This window comes from Hemitrygon akajei, chromosome 3, assembly GCF_048418815.1.
Source record: "Hemitrygon akajei chromosome 3, sHemAka1.3, whole genome shotgun sequence".
NCBI classification, from domain to species: Eukaryota; Metazoa; Chordata; class Chondrichthyes; order Myliobatiformes; family Dasyatidae; genus Hemitrygon; species Hemitrygon akajei.
Genome location: NC_133126.1, coordinates 209,739,027 through 209,765,855, shown reverse-complemented (window position 1 = coordinate 209,765,855; position 26,829 = coordinate 209,739,027). Strand labels below are relative to the sequence as shown.

General features: G+C 45.6%; 1 protein-coding gene across 1 annotated transcript; it reads right to left on the bottom strand.

Moving 5' to 3' along the window:
• Window positions 1–1,196: 1,196 nt before the first annotated feature.
• Window positions 1,197–26,517, bottom strand: cldn11a (claudin 11a). Its single transcript, XM_073041780.1, has 3 exons — window positions 26,094–26,517; window positions 8,730–8,894; window positions 1,197–4,290 (listed from the first exon to the last, which is right to left on the bottom strand). Exons 1-3 carry the CDS (start codon window positions 26,317–26,319, stop codon window positions 4,046–4,048), a joined length of 636 nt encoding a protein of 211 aa, XP_072897881.1. The 5' UTR covers window positions 26,320–26,517; the 3' UTR covers window positions 1,197–4,045.
• Between the last annotated feature and the right edge of the window lie 312 nt (window positions 26,518–26,829).

Sequence of the window (26,829 nt, the reverse complement as noted above, 5' to 3'; positions counted from 1 at the left end):
GTCACCTCCTCAAAGAACTCTATCAGGCTTGTTAGGCACGATCTGCCCTTCACAAAGCCATGCTGACTGTCCCTGATCAGACCATAATTCTCTAAATGCCCTTAGATCCCATCTCTAAGAATCTTTTCCAACAGCTTTCCTACCACAGACGTAAGGCTCACTGGTCTATAATTACCCGGACTATCCCTACTACCTTTTTTGAACAAGGGGACAATATTCGCCTCCCTCCAATCCTCCGGTACCATTATTGTGCACAACGAGGACATAAAGATCCTAGCCAAAGGCTCAGCAATCTCTTCCCTCGCCTCGTGGAGCAGCCTGGGGAATATTCCGTCAGGCCCTGGGTACTTAGCCATCCTAATGTATTTTAACAACTCCAACACCTCCTCTCCCTTAATATTAAGAAGCTCCAGAACATCAACCTCACTCATATTGTCCTCACCGTCATCAAATTCCCTCTCACTGGTGAATACCGAAGAGAAGTGTTCATTGAGGACCTCGTTCACTTCCACAGCCTCCAGGCACATCTTCCCACTTTTATCTGTAATTGGTCCTACCTTCACTCCTGTCATCCTTTTGTTCTTCACATAATTGAAGAATGCCTTGGGGTTTTCCTTTACCCTACTCACCAAGGCCTTCTCATGCCTCCTTCTTGCTCTTCTCAGCCCCTTCTTAAGCTCCTTTCTTGCTACCCTATATTCCTCAATAGACCCATCTGATCCTTGCTTCCTAAACCTCATGTGTGCTGCCTTCTTCCACCTGACTAGATTTCCCACCTCACTTGTCACCCATGGTTCCTTCACCCCACCATTCTTTATCTTCCTCACCGGGACAAATTTTCTTCTTTTTGTATTTGCACAGTTTGTTGCCTTTTGCACATCAGTTGTCTCACCATCCTACTGGGTGTGGTCTTTTATTGACCCTATTTGTTTCTTTGTATTTAATATGAATTCCCACAAGAAAATGAATCTCAGGGTTGTGTATGGTTACATAGATGTTCTTTGATAATAAATTTACTTTGAAGTTAATATCCTTTTGTGGAGGAAGTCAGCCATCGTTACCCAGTCTGATGATTGGTACTTAACCTCTCTCTACACTGGTCACCCGTTCCAGCTAGTTCTAAGCAATGTGTACACTGACCATGAAAGGTTAACGGTTACAGAGCGAACAAACACCATAGGTCCAGAAACCCGAAGAAGATTTTTAAAATTTATTTTATTTTTATTTAGAGATACAGCCAATGAGTGGCTCCGCGCAGCAACCCACCTATTTACTGTAGCTGTATTAGCATAGCACTAACTGCTAAGCAACTGTGGCGCCTGAATGTTGGCTTAATTAACATTGCTCAGTTCATTGCCCGAACCATGAATTTGATTTCCCTTGGGATAAAAGCACTAATTGACTTCGTTTCTTAGGCCTAACATCAAAGGAAATGTTTAAGAATCTTTGAAATTGCGTGCCGCAGTGGTGGGGGCACAGTTTTCTAGCCTCAGTCTCCTCCTACTCACAGTTTCCTTTGTTCGTGTAGTCTGTTATGACATTCCATCATAATTAAAATCCATTTGCAAAAGAGCTGGCACAAAATTGAGTTACAGGGCATGTGGTTTCCAGGGAGCTGATGCTGAAAGGAGATTATCGGACGATTTGATTTAGCTTGGAAGATGAATGCTGACATTAATGAGGATTGAAAGGAGACATCGCCAAAAAGGTGAACTATGTAGGGAAGCTAGCCAATGATATTTAAGTGTATGTATAAAGTTTATTTCAGATATATAAAGAGTAAAATAGAGATGGGAGTAGAGACCGACTGCTGGAAAATGACACTGGACTAATGAGGGACAAGCTTAAGCATTTTGCGTCAGTTTTCACTGTGGAAGACACTTCAAGAGTGTCAGGGGCAGAAGTGAGTGTTGTTGGTTTTATTAAGCAGAAGATGCATGGGCACTGAGAAGTCTAAAGCTAGATAAGTCACCTGGATCAGATGGCGTACACTCCAGGGTCTGAAAGAGGTGGCTGAAGAGATTGTGGAGGCATTAGTAATGATTTTTCGAGAATCACTAGATTCTGGAATTGTTCCTGAGTGGAAAATTGCAAATATCACACACTCTTTAAGAAGGGAGAGAGGCAGAAGGAAGGAAATGATAGGCCAGTTAGCTTGACCTCAGTAGTTGGGAAGATGTTGGAGTCTATTATTAAGGAGAGGTTTTGGAGTACTAGGAGGCACATGACAAAGTAAGCCAAAGTTAGCGTGTTTTTCTAAAGGGGAATTATTGCTGACAGATCTTTTGGAATTCTTTGAGGAAATTACAGAGAGGATAGACAAAGGATAGTGGATGTTGTTTATTTGGATTTTCATGAGGCCTTTGACAATGTGCCACACATGAGGCTGTGTAACAAAATAAAAGCCCATGGTATTACAAGGAAGGTACTAGCCAGGATAGGATATTGGCTGACTGGCAGGAGGCAATGAGTGGGGATAAAGGAGGCCTTTATGGTTGGCAGACAGTGACTACTGTGTGCCACAGGGTTTGGTGTTGAGGCACCTTTATGTTCCTTTGGAGGAAGGAATTGGTGGCTTTGTGTCCAAGTTTGGGGAACATATGTGGAGGGGAATGCAGTGTGAGTAAGTAAGTTAGTAATGGCAATGCTGCCATTGGTGAAGGTTTAGAAGGAGGTTCATGAGAATATCCAAGGAATGAAAGGGTTAACATCTGAGGACCATTGGATGCCTCTGGGCCTGTATTCGCTGGAGTTTAGAAGAATGTTTGGGGGGGGATCTCATTGAAACCTATTGAATATTGAAAGGTATATATAGAGTGGATGTGGAGAGAATGTTTCCTACAGTGGGGGAGTCTGGACCAGGGGGTACAGATAGAATAGATGAGGAGAGGATGTTTCCTAATGTGGAGGACTCTGGGATCTGAGGGCACAGCCTCATTATAGAAGAACAACCCTTTATAAAAGAGATGAAAATAAATTTCTTGGAACCTAAGGAATTTATTGCCACAACCAGCTATGGAGGCCAAGTCATTGGGTGTATTTAAGGCAGAGGCTGATAGGTTCATGATGAATCAGGGTGTCAGAGGTTACTGGGAGAAGGCTGGAGGATGGGCTTAAGAGGGAAGGTGAATCAGTTATGATGGAATGCCAGAATGTACTAGATGGGCCAAATAGCCTATTTCTGCTCCAATATCATGTCTTATGTTTGAGTCCCTGGCTTACTTTACCCACAGGGCCAGCTTAGATCAGGAAGTAAACTGAAACTATCTTCTGCCTCAATGCCATAACCTGAACTCTTCCCCACCCCTCTCAACATCCACCACCATCCAGGCCATGCTCTCTTTTCACTGCTGCCATTGGGAAGAATGTGCAGGAGCCTCAGGTCCCACACCACTAGGTTCAGGAACAGTTATTACCACTCAACCATCAGGCTCCTGAACCAGAGGGGATAACTTCACTCAGCTTCACTCACCCCAGCACTGAACTGTTCCCACAATTGATGGACTCACTTTTAAGAACTCTAAAACTCATGTTCTGTACTTTTAAGACTTACTTATTATTATTATTCTCTTTACTTCTTTATGTATTTGCATAGTTCGGTGCCTTTTGCACATTGACAGTCCATCTCTGCTGAGTGTGTTTTTTCATTGATTCTGTTGTTTGAATTTCTATTTAGTGTGAATGCCTGCAAGAAAGTGAATCTCAGGGTTGTATATGGTGACATATATGTAACTTAGACACTAAATTTACATAGAACTTTGAAACCCACCCACCCCTTAGCAAATAAAGACTTGCTTCAACTTCTGAAGTTAGATATTTGCATAACAATGAACCAATATTTCTCAGTGATTATTCCTCAATGTATTCTGGCAAAAATCAACAATAAAATCATAAACCAGGGTTGATTTCTCTGTCCAACATGAAGAATGATTTCCATGGCTGTCCTCCATTCTGTCAGAAGATAGTGTGTTTTAAGATTGGTGCTTTGCCACAAGTTAATTGACACAAGATATGTTAGGGCTCTTCTAGTCCACACACTTGTTCCTTAGACGTGCGCACTCTTGGCGTGTGTTGCGTTCATCATGGAGGAGGACCCCTGTGAAGCAAAATAATATCGGTTCTCTGGTGGCTCTGGTGAAGGGCCAGTGCAGCAGGCAATCACCGCTCCTCCAAACAGGCAGAGGCCTGTGCCTATCCAGCCCAGGAAGAGTGAATAGCCAAAGTTGAGGAGGTACTCTGCTTTGTGAACTCCCACTGGAAACCAGATGGTGGCTACTGCTGAACAGATTGCTGGAAGATACAAAAAAGAAAGTCTTGCAATTAACGAGGCCACTGTTACCGTCTTTACCTCAACTTTTAATTTTTTTAAATTTAGAGATACAGCATGGTACATGTCCTTTTGGCCCAATGTGCCCATGTTGGCCTCAGTAGCATGGCAGTTGAGTGTGATGCTATTACAGCTGAGGGTGTCAGAGTTCGGAGTTCAGTCCTGCCGTCGTCTGTAAGGAGATTGTACACCCTCCCCATGGAATGCGTGGGTTACCTCCCACAGACATTGTAAATTGTCCTGTGATTGGGATTGTCAGGGGTTGCTAGGTGGTGCAGCTCCGAGGGCTGGAAGGGCCTGATGTGTACTATATCTCTAAATCAGGGGTTCCCATCCTGGGGTCCACGGACCCCCTGGTTAATGGTAAGGGTCCATGGCATAAAAAAATGTTGGAACCCCTGCTCTAAATAAATAAAATTAATGGAGCACTGTCACTGTCTTTAATATAAATTCTTATTTTTTTTAATAATTTGGAGATACAGCATGGCCAATTACACCCATGTGGCCAATTAACCCACCAACCTGTACATCTTTGGAATGTGGAAGGAAACCAGGGCTTTTGGAAGAAACCCACAAGGTCACAGGGAGAACGTACAAACTCCTCACATACACTATAAAACGAAGCGCCACTGTGCAGCCCCAAAGTGAGAGAATCAGAGTCAAAGAGCAAGGCAGCACCGATACAGGCCATTCAGCCCAACCATTCCATGCCAACCATGATGCCCACTCAGCTGGTCCCAATTTCCTGCCCAGCCCCTCTATCTAACTATCCAAGTGTTTCCTAAATGATACTATTGTACCTGCCTCAACCACTTCCTCTGGCAGCTCATTCCACATACTCACCACCCTCTGTGAAAATGTTACTCCTCAACTCCTTAATAAATCTTTCCCCTCTTACCATAAACTGAAGCCCTTAGCTTTGGTCTTCCCTACCCTGGGGAAGACTGTAACCGTCCCTATTTCTCATAATGTTAAGCACATCTGTAAGATTTCTCCTCATTTCCCTACATTAAGGGTTAAAAACCGAGCCTGGCCAACCTCCCCCTGTAACTCAGGCCCTCTCATTAACTTCAGGAAGGCAAGAACTACCAAACAAGCTCCACTAGTTACAAATGGTGAGGTAGTGGAGACGATCTCCAGTTTCAAGATTTTGGTGATGAACATCATCGAGGAGCTCTCTTTGTCCATCAACACAACCTCAATAGTAAGGAAGGCAGTGACTATACTATCTAAGGAGAGCTAATCTGCCCCCAAAATTGCCAGCCATTTTTATCGATGTGCAATTGAGAGCACACTGACATATGGAATGACGTGTGGTACTCCAGCTGCAGTAAGACAGACCGCGAGGCACTCCAAAGGGTGAGTAGGATGGCTCAGCACATCACTGGGACTCAACTACAGGACCTGGAGGCAATCTACAACTCCCAATGCCTAGTTTGTGCTCGTAACATCATTAAAGACCCATCCTATCCTGGACACTGTCTGTTCAATCTCCTGCCATCTGGTAGGAGATACAGGAACATCTTAGCCAAGACAGTAAGATGAAAAACACCTTCTTCCTGAGGGCTGTTGTGCAGCTGAATAATGCCACACCCCACTTGCCAATGGCCTTTGAGTGCTATGGACTGGAGCAGCACTGCAATCTTGTCCACTTGTGCAATAACAATAAAGTTCTATTCTAATCTATTCTCAAGTCCTGGTGACATCCTAATAAATCTGTACTGGACACTTTTCAGTTTACCCACATCTCTCTGGGGACAGACTGTTACTGCCCACCTTACCTCTGCCCCTTACGATTGTGAATGTTTCTACACTGTGCCCTCCTCACTCTTACTTTAAAAGAATTATCAAAGAAAGACCTAGTTCAGATGCCCCACTGCAATGAAATCCCATTGAACTGAAGTGCCCTCTTTTCCATTCTACTTTCCGTAGAAATACAGGATGCACCATTGACATACATACAAACACAGACAAAATGCTGGAGGAACTCAGCAGGTGAGGCAGCTCCTATGGAAATAAATAAACAGTCAAAGCTTCAGGCTGAAATTCTTCACCAGGACCTGATGAAGGATCTTGGCCCAAAATGTCTACTGTTTATTCCTCTTAATGGATACAGCTTGTCCGGCTAGTTCCTCCAGTATCTTGAGTGTGTTATTCTGGATTTCCAGCATCTGCAGAAACTCTTGTCTGGTTAGGAAGTACCGTTGCCAGTCTCAAAGAGTGTCACCATAAACTTATAAGATTTAAAGATTAGCTTCATTTGCCATGTGTACATTGAAACATCATGAAAAGCCTTGTTTGCATCAAATCAAATCACCGAGGATTATGCTGGGAACCCTGAAAATGTTACCAAACTTCCACGCTAACATAGCATGCCAACAACTCACTAACACAGACTGTATTTCTTTGGAGTGTGGGAGAAACCCGGAGGAAACTCACACGATCGCAAGGAGAATGTACAAGCTCTTTGAGGGATTGAACCAGGCTTGCTGGCACGCTAACAGTGTTATACTAGCTGCTACAGCCCTGAATTAGCCACTCCCACCCAGGGTAAAAATATCGGCTGTTCACTAGATCATATACACTGCCATCAAGCCACCTCTCATCTGCTTTCATTTTGAAGAGAAAAGTCCTCGTTTGCTCAGTGTGTGCTCTCTAATCCTGGCAGAATCCTGGTATGAACAAATGAATGAATTGACTTTATTTCTTACATCCTTCGCGTACATGAGCAGTAAAATTCTTTAAGTTACGTCTCCATCTAAATGTGCAATGTGCAATCATAGTAATTTATAATAATCCTACAGGCCCTTTTTACACACCTGTCTTTGTAAATGTCCTGAATCATGGGAAGTTCACAACTACAGATGTGCTGGGCTGTCTGCACCACTCTCTGCAGAATCCTGCGATTAAGGGAGGTACAGTTCCCATACTAGGCAGTGATGCAGCCAGCCAGGATGCTCTCAATTGTGCCCCTGTAGAAAGTTCTTAGGATTTGGGGGCCATACCAAACTTCTTCAACCGTCTGAGGTGAAAGAGGCGTGAGGTCTTTGTACAGACCATGTGAGATCTTCGGTGATGTGGATGCCGAGCAACTTGAAGCTGTTTACCTTCTCAATCCCAGATCCATTGATGTCAATAGGGACTAGCCTATTGTATCTTCATTCCTCCTGTAGTCCACAACCAGCTCCCTTGTTTTTGCAACATTGAGGGAGAGGCTTTTTTATTGAGACCACTGCGTCAGAGAGATGACTTCTTCCCTGTACGCTCTTTGTTATTGTTTGAGATTAGGCCAATCAATGTAGCGTTGTCGGCAAATTTAATTAGCAGATTGGAGCTGTGGGTGGTGATACAGTCATGGGTAAACAGAGAGTAAAGGAGGGGACTCAATGCACAGCTCTGAGGGGCTCCAGTATTGAGAGTCAGAGGGTTGGAGGTGGGGACTCGTACAACCTGCTGGCAATCTGACAGATTGTCCAGGATCCAGCTGAACAAGGCAGGGTCAAGGCCGAGGTCTCTGAGCTTCTTGTCGAGCCTGGATGGAACAATGGTGTTGAATGCTGAACTGTTGTCCAAGAACAGCATTCTCGCATAAGCATCCTTCTTCTCCAGATGTATGAGGACGGTATGTAGGGCAGTGGCTATTGTGTCATCTGTTGTGTCAGTAGGCGAATTGTAGGGTGTTCAGTTTGGGTGCTGGTGAGCTGCAGATGTAATCCTTGACCAGCCTCTCAAAGCATTTGCTTATTATTGAGGTGAGTGGGACAGGACTCTAGTCATTCAGGCATGTTACCTTGGTCTTTTTTGGTACAGGGACAATGGTGGATAATTTGAAGCAGGAGGAGGGAGAGATTTGAAGCACTGGGAGATGGAGAGATTAAAAATGTCAGTAAACACACCTGCCAGTTGTGCTGCACACATCCTAAGTATTCACCCTGGGATGCTGTTTGACCCCGCAGCCTTGCGACTGTCCACTCATTGGAAACATCTGCGTACCTCAGCCTCGGAGATGACCAGGGTGCAGGTACGAATCTTCCATGTCCTTCCTCTAATGAGGTGACCTGATCTGAACACAAAACTCCCACGATGGTCTACCCTGGGTTTTACAGAGCTGCAAGAATACCTCACGGCTCTTGAGCTCAAATCCCAAACAATGAAGGCCAACACACCCTATGCCTTGTTAACAGTCCGACTAAACTGTGAGGCAACTCTGAGGGAACCATGGACATGGACCCCCAGATCCCTCTGCTCCTCCACACTGCTAAGATTCCTGCCCTTAACCCTGTATTCTGCCTTCAAGTTCAATTGTGGTTCAGCCGAATAGGGAGTACGATAGGACCTAGCTCATTCAGAGTCCATGGGATTGGAGTTCCCTGTCACGCGGATCAGATAGTAACTCGCTTACCCAGCAGAATGAGGAGGAAAGCACCCAGCAGGGATCGCTTGTGCTTGGAAGAATGGTTTTCAGCTCCGAGACGCATGCACGGTGATGCCATCAGCAAGAGGAGAACGGCGGGCAGTCCCAGGATGGAGGCAGTGATCATCAGGGCACGGCTGGCCTGCAGGTAGGCTGCACCAGGAAAGAGAAAACAGAATTTTAGTAGGAGATCGCAATCCCCGTAATTCAATACACCCGTGAGAAATGCATCTAGCTGCAGCTTCTAACAACTTGCGTTCAGGAGTTGGAGCTGGAACTGTATGAATTCCAGATCATTCGGGAGGCTGACGGGGTGACAGATAGGACATATAGAGGTGCAGGACACAGGAAACTGGGTGACAGTCAGGAAGGGGAAATGGGTTAAAGAGCCAGTGCAGAGTACCCCGTCACCATTCCTCTCAAAAACAGGTACTTTGGATACTGTTGGCAGAGGTAATCAGAGAAAAGTCACAGTGTTGGGTCTCTGGCACTGGTTCTGGGTCTGTGACTCAGGTGGGGGAGTAGAGGCACGCTATGGTGATAGGGAATTTGTTAGTTAGGAGGCTCTGTGGATGAGAATGAGATTCCCGGATTATATGTTGTCTTGCAGGTGCCAGGGTCTGGGATATCTCGGATTGAGTTCTCAGCATTCTTAAGTGGGAGGGTGAACAGCCAGAGGTCGTTGTCCATGCAGGTTCCAATGACACTGGTAGGATGAGTGACGAGGTTCCACAAAGGGAGCTCAGGGAGTTAGGTGAAAAGCTAAAGGACCTGTGCACGTGCCAAAGCACTTTTTAAAATATAGCCAATGACTCAGCATCCACATCCATCTGTGGTAATGAACTTTACAGATTCACAACTTGCTGAAGTGCTTTGTGCGGTCATATAAAATCCAACATAGGACCCTTTCCAGTTTGCCTAATGCTCAACTTGATTCATTGATGATGCTATAGCCTCTCCATCCTATCCCACCTCAAAAATAATGTTTTGTAGACCAGGATGTTGTTCATCGACTTCAGACAGTTTTTAACACGGTCATCCCAGAGATTCTGGTGGTAAACCATCCTCATTGGGACTCAATACCCTCTCTCTAACTGGATCTTGGTCTTCATGATGAAAAGATCTCAGTCAGTCTGAGTTGGCAGCAACGTCTCAAGCTCCATCACGCTGAGCATTGGTGCCCCCGCTCCCCCCAGGGCTGTGTGCTCAGTCCACTGCTGACTCACAACTACACTGATCCAGCACAAACCACATCATCAAATTTGGGGATAACACAACAGTGGCTAGTGTTATGAAGGATGAACAGCTCTGATGGGCAGAAGGGTGCAGAGTTGCCCATGTCCCCCCCCCCCCCCCACCTCGGGAGAATCGCAAACCGTTACTGTTGCTATGCTGCTAATGAGGGAGAGAGAGAGATGTAACAGGAAACATGCTGGAATTGGAACATCTGCTACAGGTAAGAGAGAGATTAAGCAGGGGAGAGAGACTTGTTGATTCACCATATTATGACTTCTGAGAGGGTTGTTTATCTTGTACCATTCTGCTCATTAAAATTCCTCCGTGGACAGCCGGAGTGTGCTGGATTGATGGACACAGCCATTCAAAATTGATTGACAACTGAGACCCCGTGAGTAGGGATAAAAGTGAGGTCTGGGGAGACACCCCTCAGACACACCAGGAGACACACGATTGAGCACTGCTTGAGTGTTGGAACCCACGTGAAGGTGTGGGGCATCTGAGACCGAACAAGGGATCGGTCAGTTTAACTCACAGTGTTATAGCAGGGCCGGTGGGGGCTTGTGTGTGTGTCCACTCATGCCAGAGTGACGAGTCCACCACAGAAGAACGGTCTAGCTGAAGGACAGAGGGGTCATACCTGAATGGCCACAACAGAACGATGGATCAAGAACATGAAGGAAGGTTTGCCTGCCTGTAGCTGTTACTGCTCGCTCTCTCTCTCTCTCCAATGATTACAACACAACAACCAACATCTACCTAAGCACGTATGAACTGAACTGAACTTTATACATAAATGACAATTCATTATCCCCTAGACATCGATAGAGCTTGTTTATTATTGATTATTATTATCCCCACATTTTTAGGTTTATTATTACTAACGTGTATTATCTATACATTTGCATTATTGATATTGATTTGTGTATTTTACTAATAAACACTTTTGAATATAGTACCACCAGACTCCAACGGATTCTTCTATCTTTGCTGGTCAGACACCCAGTTACGGGGTACGTAACACTGGCTTCATCAGTAACAATAATGAGCAAGCATACGGAGAGGTGGCACAGAGTTCTGTCAAATGGTGTGAGAACAATAACCCAAGTCCCAACGTGCACAAGAGAGATGATTGTGGACTTCAGGAAGGCACAGGTCGACACATCGATACTTCTGCCCTGGATAGAGTGAAGAGATCAAAGTTCCTTGGTCTGCAGATAACAGACCCTCAACACCTCTTAACTAGTCAAGAAGGCACAGCAGCGTTTACATTTTCTGAGGAGACTGAGGTGTGCAAGGTTCTGCACCTTACTCTATCAACTTTCTATAGGAGCACTGTTGAGAGTGCCCTGCCTGATTGCATCATTTCGTGGTACGGAAACTGCAAGGTATCAGACCGCAAGACCCTACAGAGGACAGTGAAAATCACCAAGCGGATCACTGGGGTCTTCCTCCCCCCATTTGTGACATTTATCAGGGGTGTTGCTGACAAAGGGCCCAAAGCATCACTGGGGATTTACACCACCCATCCATAATCTCTTTGACCCACTACCGTCAGGAAGGAGGTTCAGGAGCATCAGGACTGGGACTGTCAGACTGGGTAACAGCCTCTTCCCTCAGGCTGTGAGGCTAATGACTACCCTGCCACCACCGAGGTCTCATCACAGGGACAGTGAGATGTTTACTGTTTACTGTTCTGTTTATTGTTTACCTGTACTGCACTTTACTACATACATTTTGAATGATATTTTATTATCTTATTTATAGTATAATATTTTGTTTTACATGCTGTGTGTGATAGAGTCAAAGTCATAGAGAAGTATAGCACAGAAACATGCATATTGGACCATCTAGTCCATGGTGAAACCATTTAAACTGCCTGTTCATAGCGACCTGCACCAGGACCGGAGCTCTCCGTATCCCTCCTATCCATGTACCTATCCAAACCACTCTTAGATATTGAAATTGAACTCGCATGCACGCTTGTGCTGGCTCTCACCACCAACTGTGGAGGAATTTCCCCTTAAACCTCTCACCTTTCACCCTTAAGCTATGACCTCTGGTTGTGGTCCCACCCAACCTCATCCCATCTTCTGCAGTCAGTACGTTGATTTATGAAGACCAATGTGTAAAAGCTTTCTTTAAACCCTACCTACCTGTGTCAGCACCTGCAATGAATTGCAGCATGTACCTGTATTCCCAGGTCCCTTTGTTCTACCACACACCCCAGTGCCCTACCATTCACTGTGTAAGATCTACCCTGGTTGGTCCTACCAAAGTACAAAACTTGCACGTGTCTGCATTAAAGTCCATCTGCCATTTTTCAGCCCAGTTTTCCAGCTGATGCAGATCCCTCTGCAAGGCAAGATAATGTTCCTCACCGTTCATTACACCCCCAGTCTTGGTGTCATCCACAAATTTGCTGATCCAGTTAACACATGATCTTCCAGATCATTGATACTGATGATAAACAATAAAAGACCCAGCACTGATCCCTGTGGCACAACACTAGTCACCGGCCTCCAGTCAAAGAGGCAGCAATCTACTACCACTGCCTGGCTTCTTCCACATAGCCAATTTCCTACCTCATCCTGCATGCTGGGTGATTGAACATTCTCGACTAGCTTCCCATGTGGGACCTTTCAAATGCCTTACTCAAATCCACGTAGACAACATCCACTGCCTTGCCTTCATCTACTTTCCTAGCAAATTCCTCAAAAAACTCTATAAGACTGGCTGGACATGACCTACCACGCACAAATCCATGATGACTATCCTTAATCAGTCCACGTCAATCAAATATTTGTATATCCAGTCCCTTAGAATACCTTCCAATAACTTTCCTACCACTGATGTCAGAATCACCAGCCTATAATTTCCTGGTTTCTGTTTAGAGCCTTTTTTAAAACAGCGGAACAACATTGACTATCCTCCAATCCTCTGGCACCTCTCCTGGCCTAAGGACGTTTTAAATATCTCTGCTAGGGCTCCAGCAATTTCTGCAGTTGCCTCCCATAGAGTCCGAGGATACACCTTGTCAGGCCCTGAGGATTTATCCACCCTGATTTGCATTAGAGGAACAAACACCGCCTCCTCTGTAATCTGTACATGGATATGTTTTGTGGGTGCACCATTGTACAAAGAAACATAGCCCTCTATTTTCCTAAGCTCCATATACCTAACTAATAGTCTCTTAAAAGACCCTATTGTATCTGCCTCTACCACCATCACTGGCAGAGCATCCCACTCACCCACCAGTCTCTGTGTGAAAAACTTAGCCCTGACATCCCCCTTGTATTGACTTCCAAGCACCTTAAAACTGTGCCCTCTCATGCTGTCCATTTCAAGCCTGGGAAAAAGCCTCTGACTATCCACACGATCAAAGCCTCTCATCATCTTATACACCTCCATCAGGTCACCTCTTATCCTCCATCGCTCCAAGGAGAAAAGGTCAAATTCACTCAACCTGTTCTCAAAAGGCATGCTCCCCAATCCAGGCAACATCCTTGTAAATCTCCTCTGCCCTCTCTCAAGAGTATTTACATCCTTCCGGTAGTGAGGTGACCAGAACTGAGCACAGTACTCCAAGTGGGGTCTGACCAAGGTCTTATACAGCTGTAACATTACCTCATGGCTCTTGAATTCATTCTTAACAATGCTGTCAACCTGTGCAGCAGCTTCGAGTGTCCTACGGACATGGACCCCAAGATCTCGTTGATCCTCCACACTGCCAAGGGTCTTACCATTAATATTATATTCTGTCTTCAAATTTGAGTTGCTGAAAGGACCCACTTCACACTTATCTGGGTTAAACTCCATTTGCCTCTTCTCACCTAGGTTCTGCACCCTATCGATGTCCCATATTACCTCTGTCAACACTCCAGACTATACACAACACCCCCAACTTTTGTGTCATCAGCAAACTTACTAACCCACTCTTCTACTTCTTCATCCAAGTAATTTTTAAAAATCACAAAGAGGAGGGGTCCCAGAACAGATTTCTGCAGAACACCGTGGTCACCGTCCTCCATGCAGAATATGAGCTATTTACAGCCTCTCTTTGCCTTCTGTAGACAAGCCAATTCTGGATCCACAAAGCAGGGTTGCCTTGTATCCCATGCCTCATTACTTTCTGAATGAGCCTCACATGGGAAACCTTAATAAATACCTTACCGAAATCCATATACACTACATCCACAGCTCTACCTTCATCAATGTGTTTTGTTACGTCCTCAAATAATTCAATCAGGTTCATAAGGCATATAAAAGAAAGCAGAACAGCTCCTCTACTTCCTCAGGCGTCTGTGGAGATTTGGTGTGTCATCCAAAACCTCGGGAAACTCGGTGGAAAGTATGCAATATGGTTGGTATGGAAACACTAATGCCTTTGAGTGAAAAATCCTACGAAAGGTGGTGGACTCTGCCCGATACATCACAGGTATAACCCTCCTAACCATTGAACACATCTACATGAAGCACTGTCATTGAAGAGTTCATCCATCATCAAAGATCCTCACCACCCAAGCCTTGCTCTCTTCTCACTGCTATCATCAGGCAGAGGTTACAATTGCCTCAGGACTCACGCCACCAGCTTCCAGAACAGGAACGAAGGAGGATGAGAGGTGACCTGATAGAGGTGTACAAGATGATGAGAGGCATTGATCGTGTGGATAGTCAGAGGCTTTTTCCAAGGGCTGAAATGGTTGCTACAAGGGGACACAAGTTTAAGGTGCTGGGGAGTAGGTACAGAGGAGATGTTAGGGGTAAGTTTTTTACTCAGAGAGTGGTGAGGGCGTGGAATAGGCTGCTGGCAACTGTGGTGGAGGTGGATATGATAGGGTCTTTTAAGAGGCTTTTAAATAGGTACATGGAGCTTAGTAAAATAGAGGGCTATAGGTAAGCCTAGTAATTTCTGAGGTAGGGACATGTTCGGCACAACTTTGTGGGCTGAAGGGCCTATATTGTGCTGTAGGTTTTCTATGTTTAACAGTTATGACCACTTGACCATCGGGCTCTTGAACAAAAGGGGATAACTTCATTCATTCTGTTTCTGGTGTTCCATAACCAATGGTTTCACATTGAGGACTCTTTATCTTGTTATTTCATGCTCTCATTATTTATTGCTATTTATTTATATTTGCAATATTTATATGAAGTTTTCCCCTTTGGTTCAAGAGCCTGATCATTGAGTGGTAGTAACTCTTCCTGAATGTGGTGGTGTGGGTCCTGAGGCTCCTCTACCTTCTTCCTGATGGCAGAGTGAGAAGAGAATATGACCTGGATGGTTGTGAACTCCTTTGTTTTGTGATCACAAGACCCGGTTCGATATTGGATATGTAGAATACTACAAGTCTGGTTGACTGTTCACCAGTTCATTGATGAGACTGACGGCTGAGGAGCTGCATGGTGTCAGTTGTAGTGCGGAGCAGGCCTGTTGCAGCCTCTCAGGAGAGGAGATGCCTGAGATGGTGTGGTGTGGAGCCCATGCTGGATTCAGGGCCTGTCACTGCTGACCTCTGGAATTCACTTGGTGGAAGACAACTTGGACTGGGTTCGTCTGCCGACTGGTCTTGCCAACACTCTCCATGCCCCATCAATCTACAGTCGTGACACTCAGGGATTTGGACTATATTATATGTTTTGTGTGCGACTCTATGCCACTATTTTATATGTGTTTGTTGGTGCTGCGTTTCGCACCTCGGCCACGGTGTAACGCTGTTTCGTTTGTCTGTTTTCCTGGACATTCATGTATGGATGATGACAGTTAAAATTGATCTTGACTCAGCAGGCTGCGGGTTCCTCAAGATCGCCGCATCTGCAGTCTCCCGTGTCAACATTGTCGTCAATCTTCTCCGCATCCACTCATGTTAATCACATTCTTCCTATAGTGTGGATCTCTAGCGCTGTGAGGCAGTAGCCCTTCTCACAGTGACACTGTGCTGCACTTCACACTCAGCCATTGGTCACACATTCAGACTCAGCAACAGACTCACACTCAGCCATCAGTAACACACTCACACTCAGCCATCGGTCACACACTCACACTCCGCCATCAGTAACACACTCACACTCAGCAACACACTCACACTCAGCCATCAGTCACACACTCACACTCAGCCATCAGTCACACACTCACACTCAGCCATCGGTCACACACTCACACTCAGCCACACACTCACATTCAGCCATCAGTAAAACACTCACACTCAGTCATCGGTCACACACTCACACTCAGCCATCAGTAACACACTCACACTCAGCCATCGGTCACACACTCACACTCAGTCATTGGTCACACACTCACACTCAGCCATCGGTCACACACTCACACTCAGTCATTGGTCACACACTCACACTCAGCCATCGGTCACACACTCACACTCAGCCATCAGTAACACACTCACACTCAGCAACACACTCACACTCAGCCATCAGTCACACACTCACACTCAGCCATCAGTAACACACTCACACTCAGCCATCAGTCACACATTCACACTCAGCAACACACTCAGCCATCAGTAACACACTCACCCATCAGTAACACACTCACACTCAGCCATCGGTCACACACTCACACTCAGCCACACACTCACATTCAGCCATCAGTAACACACTCACACTCAGTCATCGGTCACACACTCACACTCAGCAACACACTCACACTCAGCCACACACTCACACTCAGCCATCAGCAACACACTCACACTCAGCCATCGGTCACACACTCACACTCAGCAACACACTCACACTCAGCCATCAGTAACACACTCACACTCAGTCATCGGTCACACACTCACACTCAGCCATCAGTAACACACTCACACTCAGTCATCGGTCACACACTCACACTCAGTCATTGGTCACACACTCACACTCAGCCATCAGTAACACACTCACACTCCGCTATCAGTAACACACTCACACTCCGCTATCAGTAACACACTCACACTCAGTCATTGGTCACACACTCACACTCAGCCATCGGTCACACACTCACTCTCAGCCATCAGCCACACTCACACTCAGCCTGATTAATGCCTGTCTTAATCTGGATAGTCACGATTACTGAATGAACACAGGGCCAGTCTGATGGTAACACGGTGAATCGAAGAGAGAGGAACATAGACAAGAGAGTAGAACACAGTCATGGCAAGGAGGGGAGAGAGAGGGAGGGAGGGAAGGCAGAGTGAGCTAGACAGGTTGAGGGCAGATGGGGAGAGAGAGAGAGGAAGACTGAGAGGGAGGGGAGGGAGGGAGATAGGGAGAGGGAAAGAGGAGAGAGAGGGGGTAGAAAGACAGGGAGGCATAGGGAGTGAAAGGGAGGGAGAGAGAGGGGATGGGGACTGATGTATGGAGGGATGGAGAAAGAGCGAGTGAGAGGGAAGGGGAGGGGAAGTGAGATATAGAGAGAAGGAGAGGACTGGATGGAGAGGGGATGGGGAGGGAGAGAAACGGATAAAGGGAGAGGGGAGAAGGGAAGGGAGGGATGAAGGGGACGGGAGGGGGATGGTGAGGGAGAGAGAGACGGATGAAGTGAGAGGGGAAGTGAAGGGAGGGAGAGAGAGACGGATAAAGGGAGAGGGTAGGGGAGGGATGAAGGGGACGGGAGGGAAGGGAGATGGAAAGGGTTCTGGATAAGTTGTCACACAAAGTTGGCTGTAACAGTGCGTGAGCGATTCAGACAGAGAGGAACAGATGTGACCCACTGCCTGTGACACAGACACTACGGATAATGAAACAATTGCTGGTCTGGAATGCTGATTGGCTGAATGATGTTGACATAAAGGGGTAAAATATTCTTTTGCATGTGTTTCCTGTTGGAGAGGTATAGTTTTGCCTCATATCGGGCACGTAGTGTTATAATATTTAGTTGTTTACTTGCAAGGAAACAAAGCAGCGATGGGAAAAGGGTTCTTTTGTTTCGACGTGCCTTGCACCTTTCAGCTGCTCCGGGTTGTCGGCTTTCCTGTGTTTATACAACGCGGCCCGCAGCTGCTGCCGATGTTTCACGGGTTGAGCAGCTCACAGCTGCGAAAACAGCGCCAGTTCCCCCGTGCTCACACGCACAGGGCTCCCATTACCCTGATGCACAGACAGAGGCCCCGCAGTTATAAACTGAGAACGGTGGCGAATCGAAAAGGGCTTAGAGCCGCATTGTTGCGTGAAACAATAAACTTCAAGGTTTTAGGTGGGTTCTCTTCTCAGCGCTGCCATCAGGAAGGAGGTACAGGAGCCTTAAGCCCCACACCCCGAGGTTCAAGAACAGTTATTACCCTGCAACCAGCAGGGTCTTGAACTTTGGGGATGATTTCACTCACCTAACACTGTGCTGATTCCACAACCTATGGACTCACGCGACACATACTCTCAATATATGCTTGCCTGTCTATCTATCTATCTATCTACCAACTTACCTATCTATGGACAGTACAGTGCAAAGATTTCAGGCGCATGTAAAAATCTGTAAAGTGAAGATTTTTTCAAAAATAATGAAATGAAAAGTTTCTAAATATCAAAGGTTTTACTATAAAGAGCAGTAAACAGTACAACACTAAATCAAATCAATATTTAAAACTGCATCAGTTCTCAGGTTTTGCAGTTTTTCAGAAAATCAGCTGATCCGTTATAGAAGCATCTTGGAGAACTTGCAACTGCTCTTAGACTATAGGACATAGGAGCAGAATTAGGCCATTCAGCCCATTGAGTCTGCTCTGCCATTCCATCATGGCTGATCCTGGATTCCACTCAACCTCATACACCTGCCTTAATGCCAAACCCTTTGAAACCCTGACTAATCAGGAAACTATTCTTGGCCTCTACAGCAGTCGTGGCAGAGCATTCTACAGATTCACCACTCTGTGGCCAAAAAAAAGTTCTCCGTCCCTTTCTTCTAAAAGATCGCCCCTCAGTTTTGAGGCTATGCCCCCTAGTTCTGGGCACCCCCACCAGAAGAAACATCCTCTCTACATCCACCCTCTCTAGTCCTTTCAACATTCTGTAGGTTTCAATGAGATCCCCCTGCGTTCTTTCAAATCACAGTGAATACAGGCCTAAAGGCCCAAAATGCTCCTCATTTGTTAACCCCTTCATTCCCAGAATCATCTTCATGAACCTCCTCTGGACACTCTACAATGACAACACATCCTTTCTGAGATATGGGGCCCAAAACCATTGACAAAACTTCAAGTGTGGCCTGACCTTGGGAACCCTTGCTGTATCCAGAGCTTTCAATATGGCAGGAAATGTAAAAGTAGTGGCGGTTGGGAATGGAGAGGAGTGAGTTGGTGGCGGAGGTGTTGATCAGCCTTACTGTTTGGGGGGAAAGTAACTGTTCGGGTCTGGTGGTCCTGGTGTGGACGCTACGTTGCCTCCTCCCTGACGAGAGTGGGACAAACAGTCCGTGAGAAGAGTAATAGTTCGTCCAAAATATCCCATGGCGCTCGTCAATATTTATCTTTCACTCAGACGAGTCATCCAGCCTCCTGGCTAGTTGGTGCACAAATTGACTACTTTGTTTACTGTATTTGGAAGTTTGGCACATCCAGAGGTCATTAGGCCATATTCGGAGGCAAGTCATAGTCATAGATTCATAGAGAACTACAGCACAGACACAGGCCATTCAGTCCATTTAGTCTGTGCTAACCGTTATTCTGCCGAGTCCCATCCACACACATATCCAAACTTCTCTTCAATGTTGAAAGCAAATCCACATCCATCACTTGCATTGGCAGCTCGTTCCAGAATCCCACCACCCTTTGAATAAAGAAGTTCCCCCTCATCAGACCATAAGGCTTAGAAGCAGAATTAGGCCATTCAGCCCATTGAGTCTGCTCTGTCATTCCATCATGGCTGACTTATTATCCCTCTCAACCCCATTCTCCTGCTTTCTCTCTGTATCATTTGATGCCCTGACTAGTCTAAAACCTATCAACTTCCACTTTAAATCTACCCAATGACTTCGCAATGAATTCCACAGATTCACCACCCTCTGTCTGAAGAAATTCCTCAACATCTCTGTTCTAAGTGGATGTCCCTCTATTCTGAGGCAGTGCTCTCATGTTTCCCTTAAACTTTTCAACTTTCACCCTTAACCCATGATCTTGAGTTCCAGTCTCACCCAACCTCAATGGAAAAGGCCTATCTATACCCTCATAATTTTGTATACCTCTATCAAATCTTCCCTCATTGTCCTGGTTCTGCCTGAGATCCTGATGAGAACCTGAGGAGTCCTAATGAAGTAACTCGTCCTGAAATGTTGACTGCTTATTCCCCTCCATTGCTGCTGCCTGACTTTCTGAGTTCTTCAGCATTTTGTTTATTCTGTTATTCTGCTTGAGAACCTGTTTGAAGTTTGCCTACAACTAGAAGACTATTAGACAGCAAAGGTTGTATGACCTATTAAATTTATTTACCACTATACATAGCTGGGGGTGGTAGTAGGGACAAGCTCCCACTACCTATTAAATGCTCCCAAAGGCATGAGTCTCAAATAGCCTCTGACAACCAGATCCTGCTCTAGGCCTTCATGCCTGGCTTAGCGACGAAGCCCAGCGGAACTCTTCTACTGACAGGAGAAGGGCAACAGGCAGGTCACTGGCGCCTTAAAATCTGTTGATTTGGACAAATGGGGCTCATCAGCCCAGGGTGGCAGCTCTTCTAGGAGAAGGAAAACACTGATATCAAATCTCTGCTTCGTTGTGGCTGTACCCACTCATGGAGTAAACCCTGAGGAAAAATCTGGAGCTGGAGTCCCTAAGACAGTTCTACAATGAGTTCAACGCTAACTCCTGTGATGCTGCTGGTGCCAAGTTGTACTGGTCTTTGCCATCTATTTGGATTCATCAGCTGTGTGGACAGGGGGAGCCTGCTGCAGGGGCAACTACTTGCTCTCCACTAGCTTGCTTATCATGTAGATAGCTAGGACGCAACTTTCATGGTTGACCCCGACCAACGGAGGTCCTCACCTACCTCCAAGCAGGCTTCTCCCACTGAGGCTGGGTGAGACTACAACCAAGGGTCATAGGTTATGGGTGAAAGGTGAAAAGTTTAAGAGGAGCACGAGGGGGAATTGCTTCCCCGAGAGGGTGTTGTGAGTGTGACATCTGAAATAGTGGATGTGGGTTCATTTTCAACATTTAAGTGAAATTTGGATAGGATGGAAGTGGTTCGATGGTTATAGTCCAGGTGCAGGTCAATGGAAGTAGGCAGATAAATAGTATAACATGTAGGGGTAAGGAGAGGGAAGAGGGGAGAATGTGATAGAGATGATGTCTATTGATAATCTTTACATTGTCTATTTGCAAAATGCTGATCTCTTTGGCCAAATAGAAGGCTCTATCTAAAACAAGGGTTCAGACAGACTCTGTCTAAAACAAGGGTTCAGACAGACTCTATCTAAAACAAGACTGTAAATAAAACTTGGGATCCACAGACCCCTTGCTTAATGGCACTGGCTGATGGCATAAAATGGGTTGGGAACCTTTGGTCTAAAGGAAAGGAATCTGCTAAGCAGAACAGATTCTGCAGATGCTGAAAGTCCAGAGTAATACAGACAAGATCTGGTGGAGCTCAGCAGGTCAAGTCGCATCTATGGAAATGAATAAACAGTCAATGTTTCAGGTTGAAAATGAAGGGGAAAGAAGCCAGAATCTTGTAAATGTGTTTATTTTCATGTGTATTAAGGTGCAGTGGAAAGCTTGTCTTGCATACTTTTCATGCAGACCAGATCATTACACTTTGCACTGAGGTAGAACACTGCAAAGCAATATCAGAATGTGGCATAAAATGTAAGGTATAAAGTACAGTGCAGGCAAATAATGAGGTGCAAGGGTTATAATGATGCCGATTGTGAGGTCAATAGTCCATCTGATCATACAAGGGACTGTTGAATCGTTCCCTAGCGGAAGGATAGAAGATGACTGTGGATGAAGATGAAAGCAGTACATGCATTCAGGCTTTTGTATCTGCTGCCCATTGATCTGGGGGTGGGGGAAGAGAAAATCTTAATGAAGTGATTTAGATTAAAATGAGTGATCAGAAATCTCAGAGAGTGGTTTCATGTACTCACAGAGCTGGGAAACAGGCTATTCGGCCCACTACATCTATGCAAGCCTGGGGGGGGGGGGGAGTGGATCCATCCATTTTAATCTCACCTTCCAGCATCTGGCCCATAACTTTCTGAGCCAAAACGATCGATTATTCAAAACTCATCTTTCACTCATTAGAGATGAACTGGGAAAGGATGAAAGGGGTTCGAGTGTTTGAGGTATTTGCTATTGGGAAAAGTCAGATATATTCCTGGTGAATATATTAGCTCCGAGAAGCAGAAATACAAAAGACAGATCGTTATTTTTGCATCATCATCATGGGAGCATTCTAACAGGTCTTGTATGGAGCAGCCACTGTCAGGGTCAGTAGTCTCCTCTGCATCGAGGACATCAAGGTGGCGTTTGTCATTAAGGACCTGCCTCACCCGGGTATGCTCTCTCCTCATTGCTGCCATCAGGTAGGAGGTACAGAAGCTTGAAGACACACACTCAATATTTTAGGACAAGCTTCTTCCCCTCCACCAACAGACACTGCTTTACAATCATTTGCTTACATTTTGCACTACTTATTCAATTACTCAATCTCACGGCTTTGGTAGGACCGGAGTGTGTATTCCGTAGACTTACACAGTCAAGGAAACCGGGAGGCGGAGGGGAGATGTTTATTGAACTGTACTTCTGCCTCAAAACAACAAATTTCACAACATAAGCCAGTGATATTAAACCTGATTCTGATTCTGGTTCTGACCATCAAGTGCAAGTTGGTAGGGCGTTTATGAAGGCACATGACATATTGGTCTTCATTAGTTGGGGGGAGGATTGAGTTAAAGAGCTGCAAGGACCCTGGTAAGATCCCACTTGTTGTACTGTGCTCAGTTCTGGTCACCTCACTACAGGACAATGGCTAACATGAGAGGGCACAGTTTTAAGGTACTTGGAAGTAGGTACAGAGGAGATGTCAGGGGTAAGTTGTTTTTTTTAACGCAGAGAGGTGAGTGCGTGGAATGGGCTGCCGGCGACGGTGGTGGAGGCAGATACAGTAGGATCTTTAAAGAGACTCCTGAAAAGGTACATGGAGCTTAGAAAAACAGAGGGCTATGGCAACCCTAGAGTAAGTGCATGTGTGGCACAGCTTTGTGGGCCGAAGGGCCTGGATTGTGCGTAAGTTTTCTATGTTTCTATGTAATGTTGTAGTTCTATAAAACCCTGATCAGATCACACTTGGAATACTGTGTTTATTTTTGGTCACCTCATTATAGAAGCCTTAGAGAGGGTGCAGTGGTGATATACCAGGATGCTGCCTTGATTAGAGGCGGTGGAGGTTTGAGATTGAACGAGGATGAGAGGTAACGATTGAGGTGTACAGGATGATGAGGCATAAATTGAGTGGACAGCCAGAGACTAACATGAGGAGGAATAATTTTAAGGAGATTGGAGGCAAGTATAGGGGGAGATGTTTGAAGCAGATTTTTTTAAATCACAGAGAGTGGAGAGTGCATGGCAAATTCTGCCGGGGTGGTGTTAGAGGCAGATACATAGGAACGTTTAAGAGACTCTTAGATAGGCATATGGATGATAGAAAAATGGAGGGTTAGTTTGATCTCAGAGTAATTTAAAAGGTTGGCTGAAAGGCCTGTTTTGTGTTGTACTGTTCTATTTTCTATCCCTTGGAGGACAAAGGAAACGTTTCAAAGCTGACATCAAAATCAGCCTGAAGAAATTCAAGATCACAGCTACGAACTGGGAAGAGATTGCACTCAGTAGATACAACTGGAGGAAATCTGTTCAAGAGGGAGCTGTGGCCCATGAGAATAACCTCCGCTGTGCTGCACAGAACACGTAGCAACTGCGAAAAGGGAGACTAAACAACCGAAAGACACAACCACTAACCACGGGCTCCACTTACACTTGCCCACACGGCACCAGAACATGTGGATCCCAGACCAGCCTCTACAGCCACCACAGACACAGCAATAGACAACCCTTTCGGGAAACATCCCCCTCAACTCAACTGATCACACTATTACTATTTGGGATACATCCTTTCCTGCACTGGCAGAAATCTCAGATGAAATGAGGCTTCCAATGGTCGGGGTCGACCATGGACGTTGCGTGCTAGGTATATATATACATGCAAGCCAGGGCAGTACAATACTGAGAGCAAGCTGTTGCCCCTGTAGCAGGCTCCCCCTCTCCATGCCGCTGATGAATCCAAAGGAACAGCAGAGACCGATACAGTTTGGCATCACCAGCATCACAGGAGTTGCTAATCGGCATTGAACTCAATGCAAGATTTCCTTAGAGACTCCAGCTCTGGAGTTTTCCCTGGGTTTACTCCCAAAGCCTTCCCCATCGGTGAATATAACCATAAGGCAGCATAGGACTGAGATCAGAGTTTTCCTTCTCCTAGATGAGCTGCCAACCATGCCTGACGAACCCCATTTGCTGAAGCAGATGGTTTTAAGGTGCCAGTAACTCACTTTTGCCCCTTCTCCTGTCAGTAGAAACGGTTCTGCCAGGCTTAGTACTTAAGCCACACTTGAAAGCCAGGAGCTGGACTTGGTTGTCAGAGGCTCTCTGAGACATACATGATTGGGAGCATTTAATAGATAATGGGAGCTTATCCCCATTACCACCCCACCCCCCCCCCCACCACCGGCTATGACAACCTTAAGAAATCCTACATACAATGGAATTAAGCAGGAATCCTAGCTCAGCAGATAAGGGAAACTAGGAATTCGGATTTAAGCAGCAACTTTTACAACCTACAGGCAATGAAGTGCATTGTCAGTGTACTGACTACTGGAATGTACAGTAGCCAGTTGTAATCAGTGACCTCCCGCGAATCGGAGTGAGAGAAACAGTCAGTGACCTGACCGTGGGATCAGGATGACACAGGTCATGGGGAGAATTCATCTGCTTTGTCTCAGACCATGGAAATTCCCAGCCTGACAGGCATCAGGAAAACAGAAGCTCCTGTGGTGTGACACTCAGTCAGTGGGGGGGGGGTTCAGCTGGGTCTGAGCTCAGATCTCTGCAGTGGGACAGGAAGCCACAATCCCCAGCCTCAGCACTGCGAAGGACCCTCACAGAAGCTGCACTCTCAAATTTTAGCAACATCTTCTTTCCCCCCGTCCCCAAACCCCGCCGCCAGGGTTCTGAACAGTCCACGTACACTACTTCTATCATTATTTATATATTTTAATGTAACTTATGGTATGTTTTTATATATTGCACTGCTCTGCCACTACCAAACAACACATTTCACAGCATATGCCCAGTGGCCACTTTGTTAGGTACGTCCGTACACCTGCTCATTAATGTGAATATCGAATCAGCCAATCATCTGGCGGCAACCCAATGCAGAAAAGCAAGCAGACATGGTCGAGAGGTTCAGTTGTTGTTCAGAACAAAGATCAGAATGGGGAAGAAATGTGACCTAAGTGACTTTGTCTGTGGAATGATTGCTGGTGCCAGATGGGGTGGTTTGAGTATCTCAGAAACTGCTGATCTCCTGGCATTTTCATGCACAACAGTCTCAAGCATTCACATAGAATGGTACGAAAAGCAAAAAGAAAATATCCAGGGAGCAATGGTTCCGTGGGTAAAAATGCCTTGTTAATGAGAGAGGTCAGCGGAGAACGGCCAGGCTGGTTCAAGCTGACAGTAACTCAAATAACCACACATTACAACAGTGGTGTGCAGAAGAGCATCTCCGAATGCATGACACATTAAACCTTGAAGTGGATGGACGGCACAGCAGAAAAACCACAAGCATACACTTGCTGGCCTCTTCATTAGGTACAGGAAGCAGCTAATAAATTGGCTGAGTGTTTGTTCTGAATATTGTTCCTTTGCAGCAGCACCACAGTGCAATACATAACAAAATTACCGTAAGTCACCACAAGAAATATAAAATAAATAAATAAATAAATAAATAGTGCAAAAAAAAGTTGACTGTCGATGCTTAGTGTTGGATAAAGACAGAATACATTTGTAAGTATCTGACTGCTAATGAAAGGAACAGGGAGAGGAGGTTAACAAGGCACTCAGGAGTCAACGTTACCTGGAATTCTGAGGATATCGGATAACGTCTTGCAGTGGTAGGCTTCATCTGATCGATAGCATTCCGTCCACAGTCCCCGTAGTTTAATGCTGTTGAATTGCTGGCAAGCACTTGCTTGCATCGAGCAAGCCTGCACCCACTCTTTGGTGCCGGTGGCAATCAGAATGCTAATCCAACCCACTGTGCTGAAAATGAAGCCCATGACATGCAGGCACGCAGAACTCATCTCGTCTTCAACCAGTTGACCAGCTTAGTAGTGATAAAGCAGCTTGGATTTTCTCTCCTCAGAGCCTCTTTATAAGAAAACAGGAAGCTTCCACAGTTCAATGTCTGCTCGTTTATTTCCAGGAAAGAACACTTCTTTCTGCTCACTGCTTCCCTGCCGGAGTAAAGATCTCTCAGTGGTCTGTTCAAAGAAAGTGAGGCTGCATACAGCAAAAAGTCTAAGAAGTTCTGGTCTGAATTTTCAACCAACCAATCAGGGCTACAGGAGGGGCCAGGAGCAACTTTCCCATTCTACTAGTGAAGATTTCAGTAAGTCCAGGCATGTTTTCCTCTTTGAAATTGTTTCCAGTTATATATATAAAAAAGGTTGCTAACCGGAAGTATAGTTTGTGCTTATGTATTTTGCTGTTGCTGGTTTGAACTGTAAGAACGTAACTCTGGCTAAATAACACCTTTCACAACCTGGAAACATTGAACAAGACAAAGAAGCGTAAGACTATAAGACACAGGA

What these genes read in the sequence shown, in the direction of transcription:
- cldn11a (XM_073041780.1), bottom strand. Translation starts at nt 26,319, where the DNA reads ATGAGTTCTGCGTGCCTGCATGTCATGGGCTTCATTTTCAGCACAGTG. An exon ending in CGATATCCTCAGAATTCCAG is followed by an intron (nt 8,895 to 26,093) that starts GTAACGTTGACT and finishes TTCCTGGTGCAG; the next exon opens with CCTACCTGCAGGCCAGCCGT. An exon ending in TTTCCTCCTCATTCTGCTGG is followed by an intron (nt 4,291 to 8,729) that starts GTAAGCGAGTTA and finishes TGTATCTTCCAG; the next exon opens with CAATCTGTTCAGCAGTAGCC.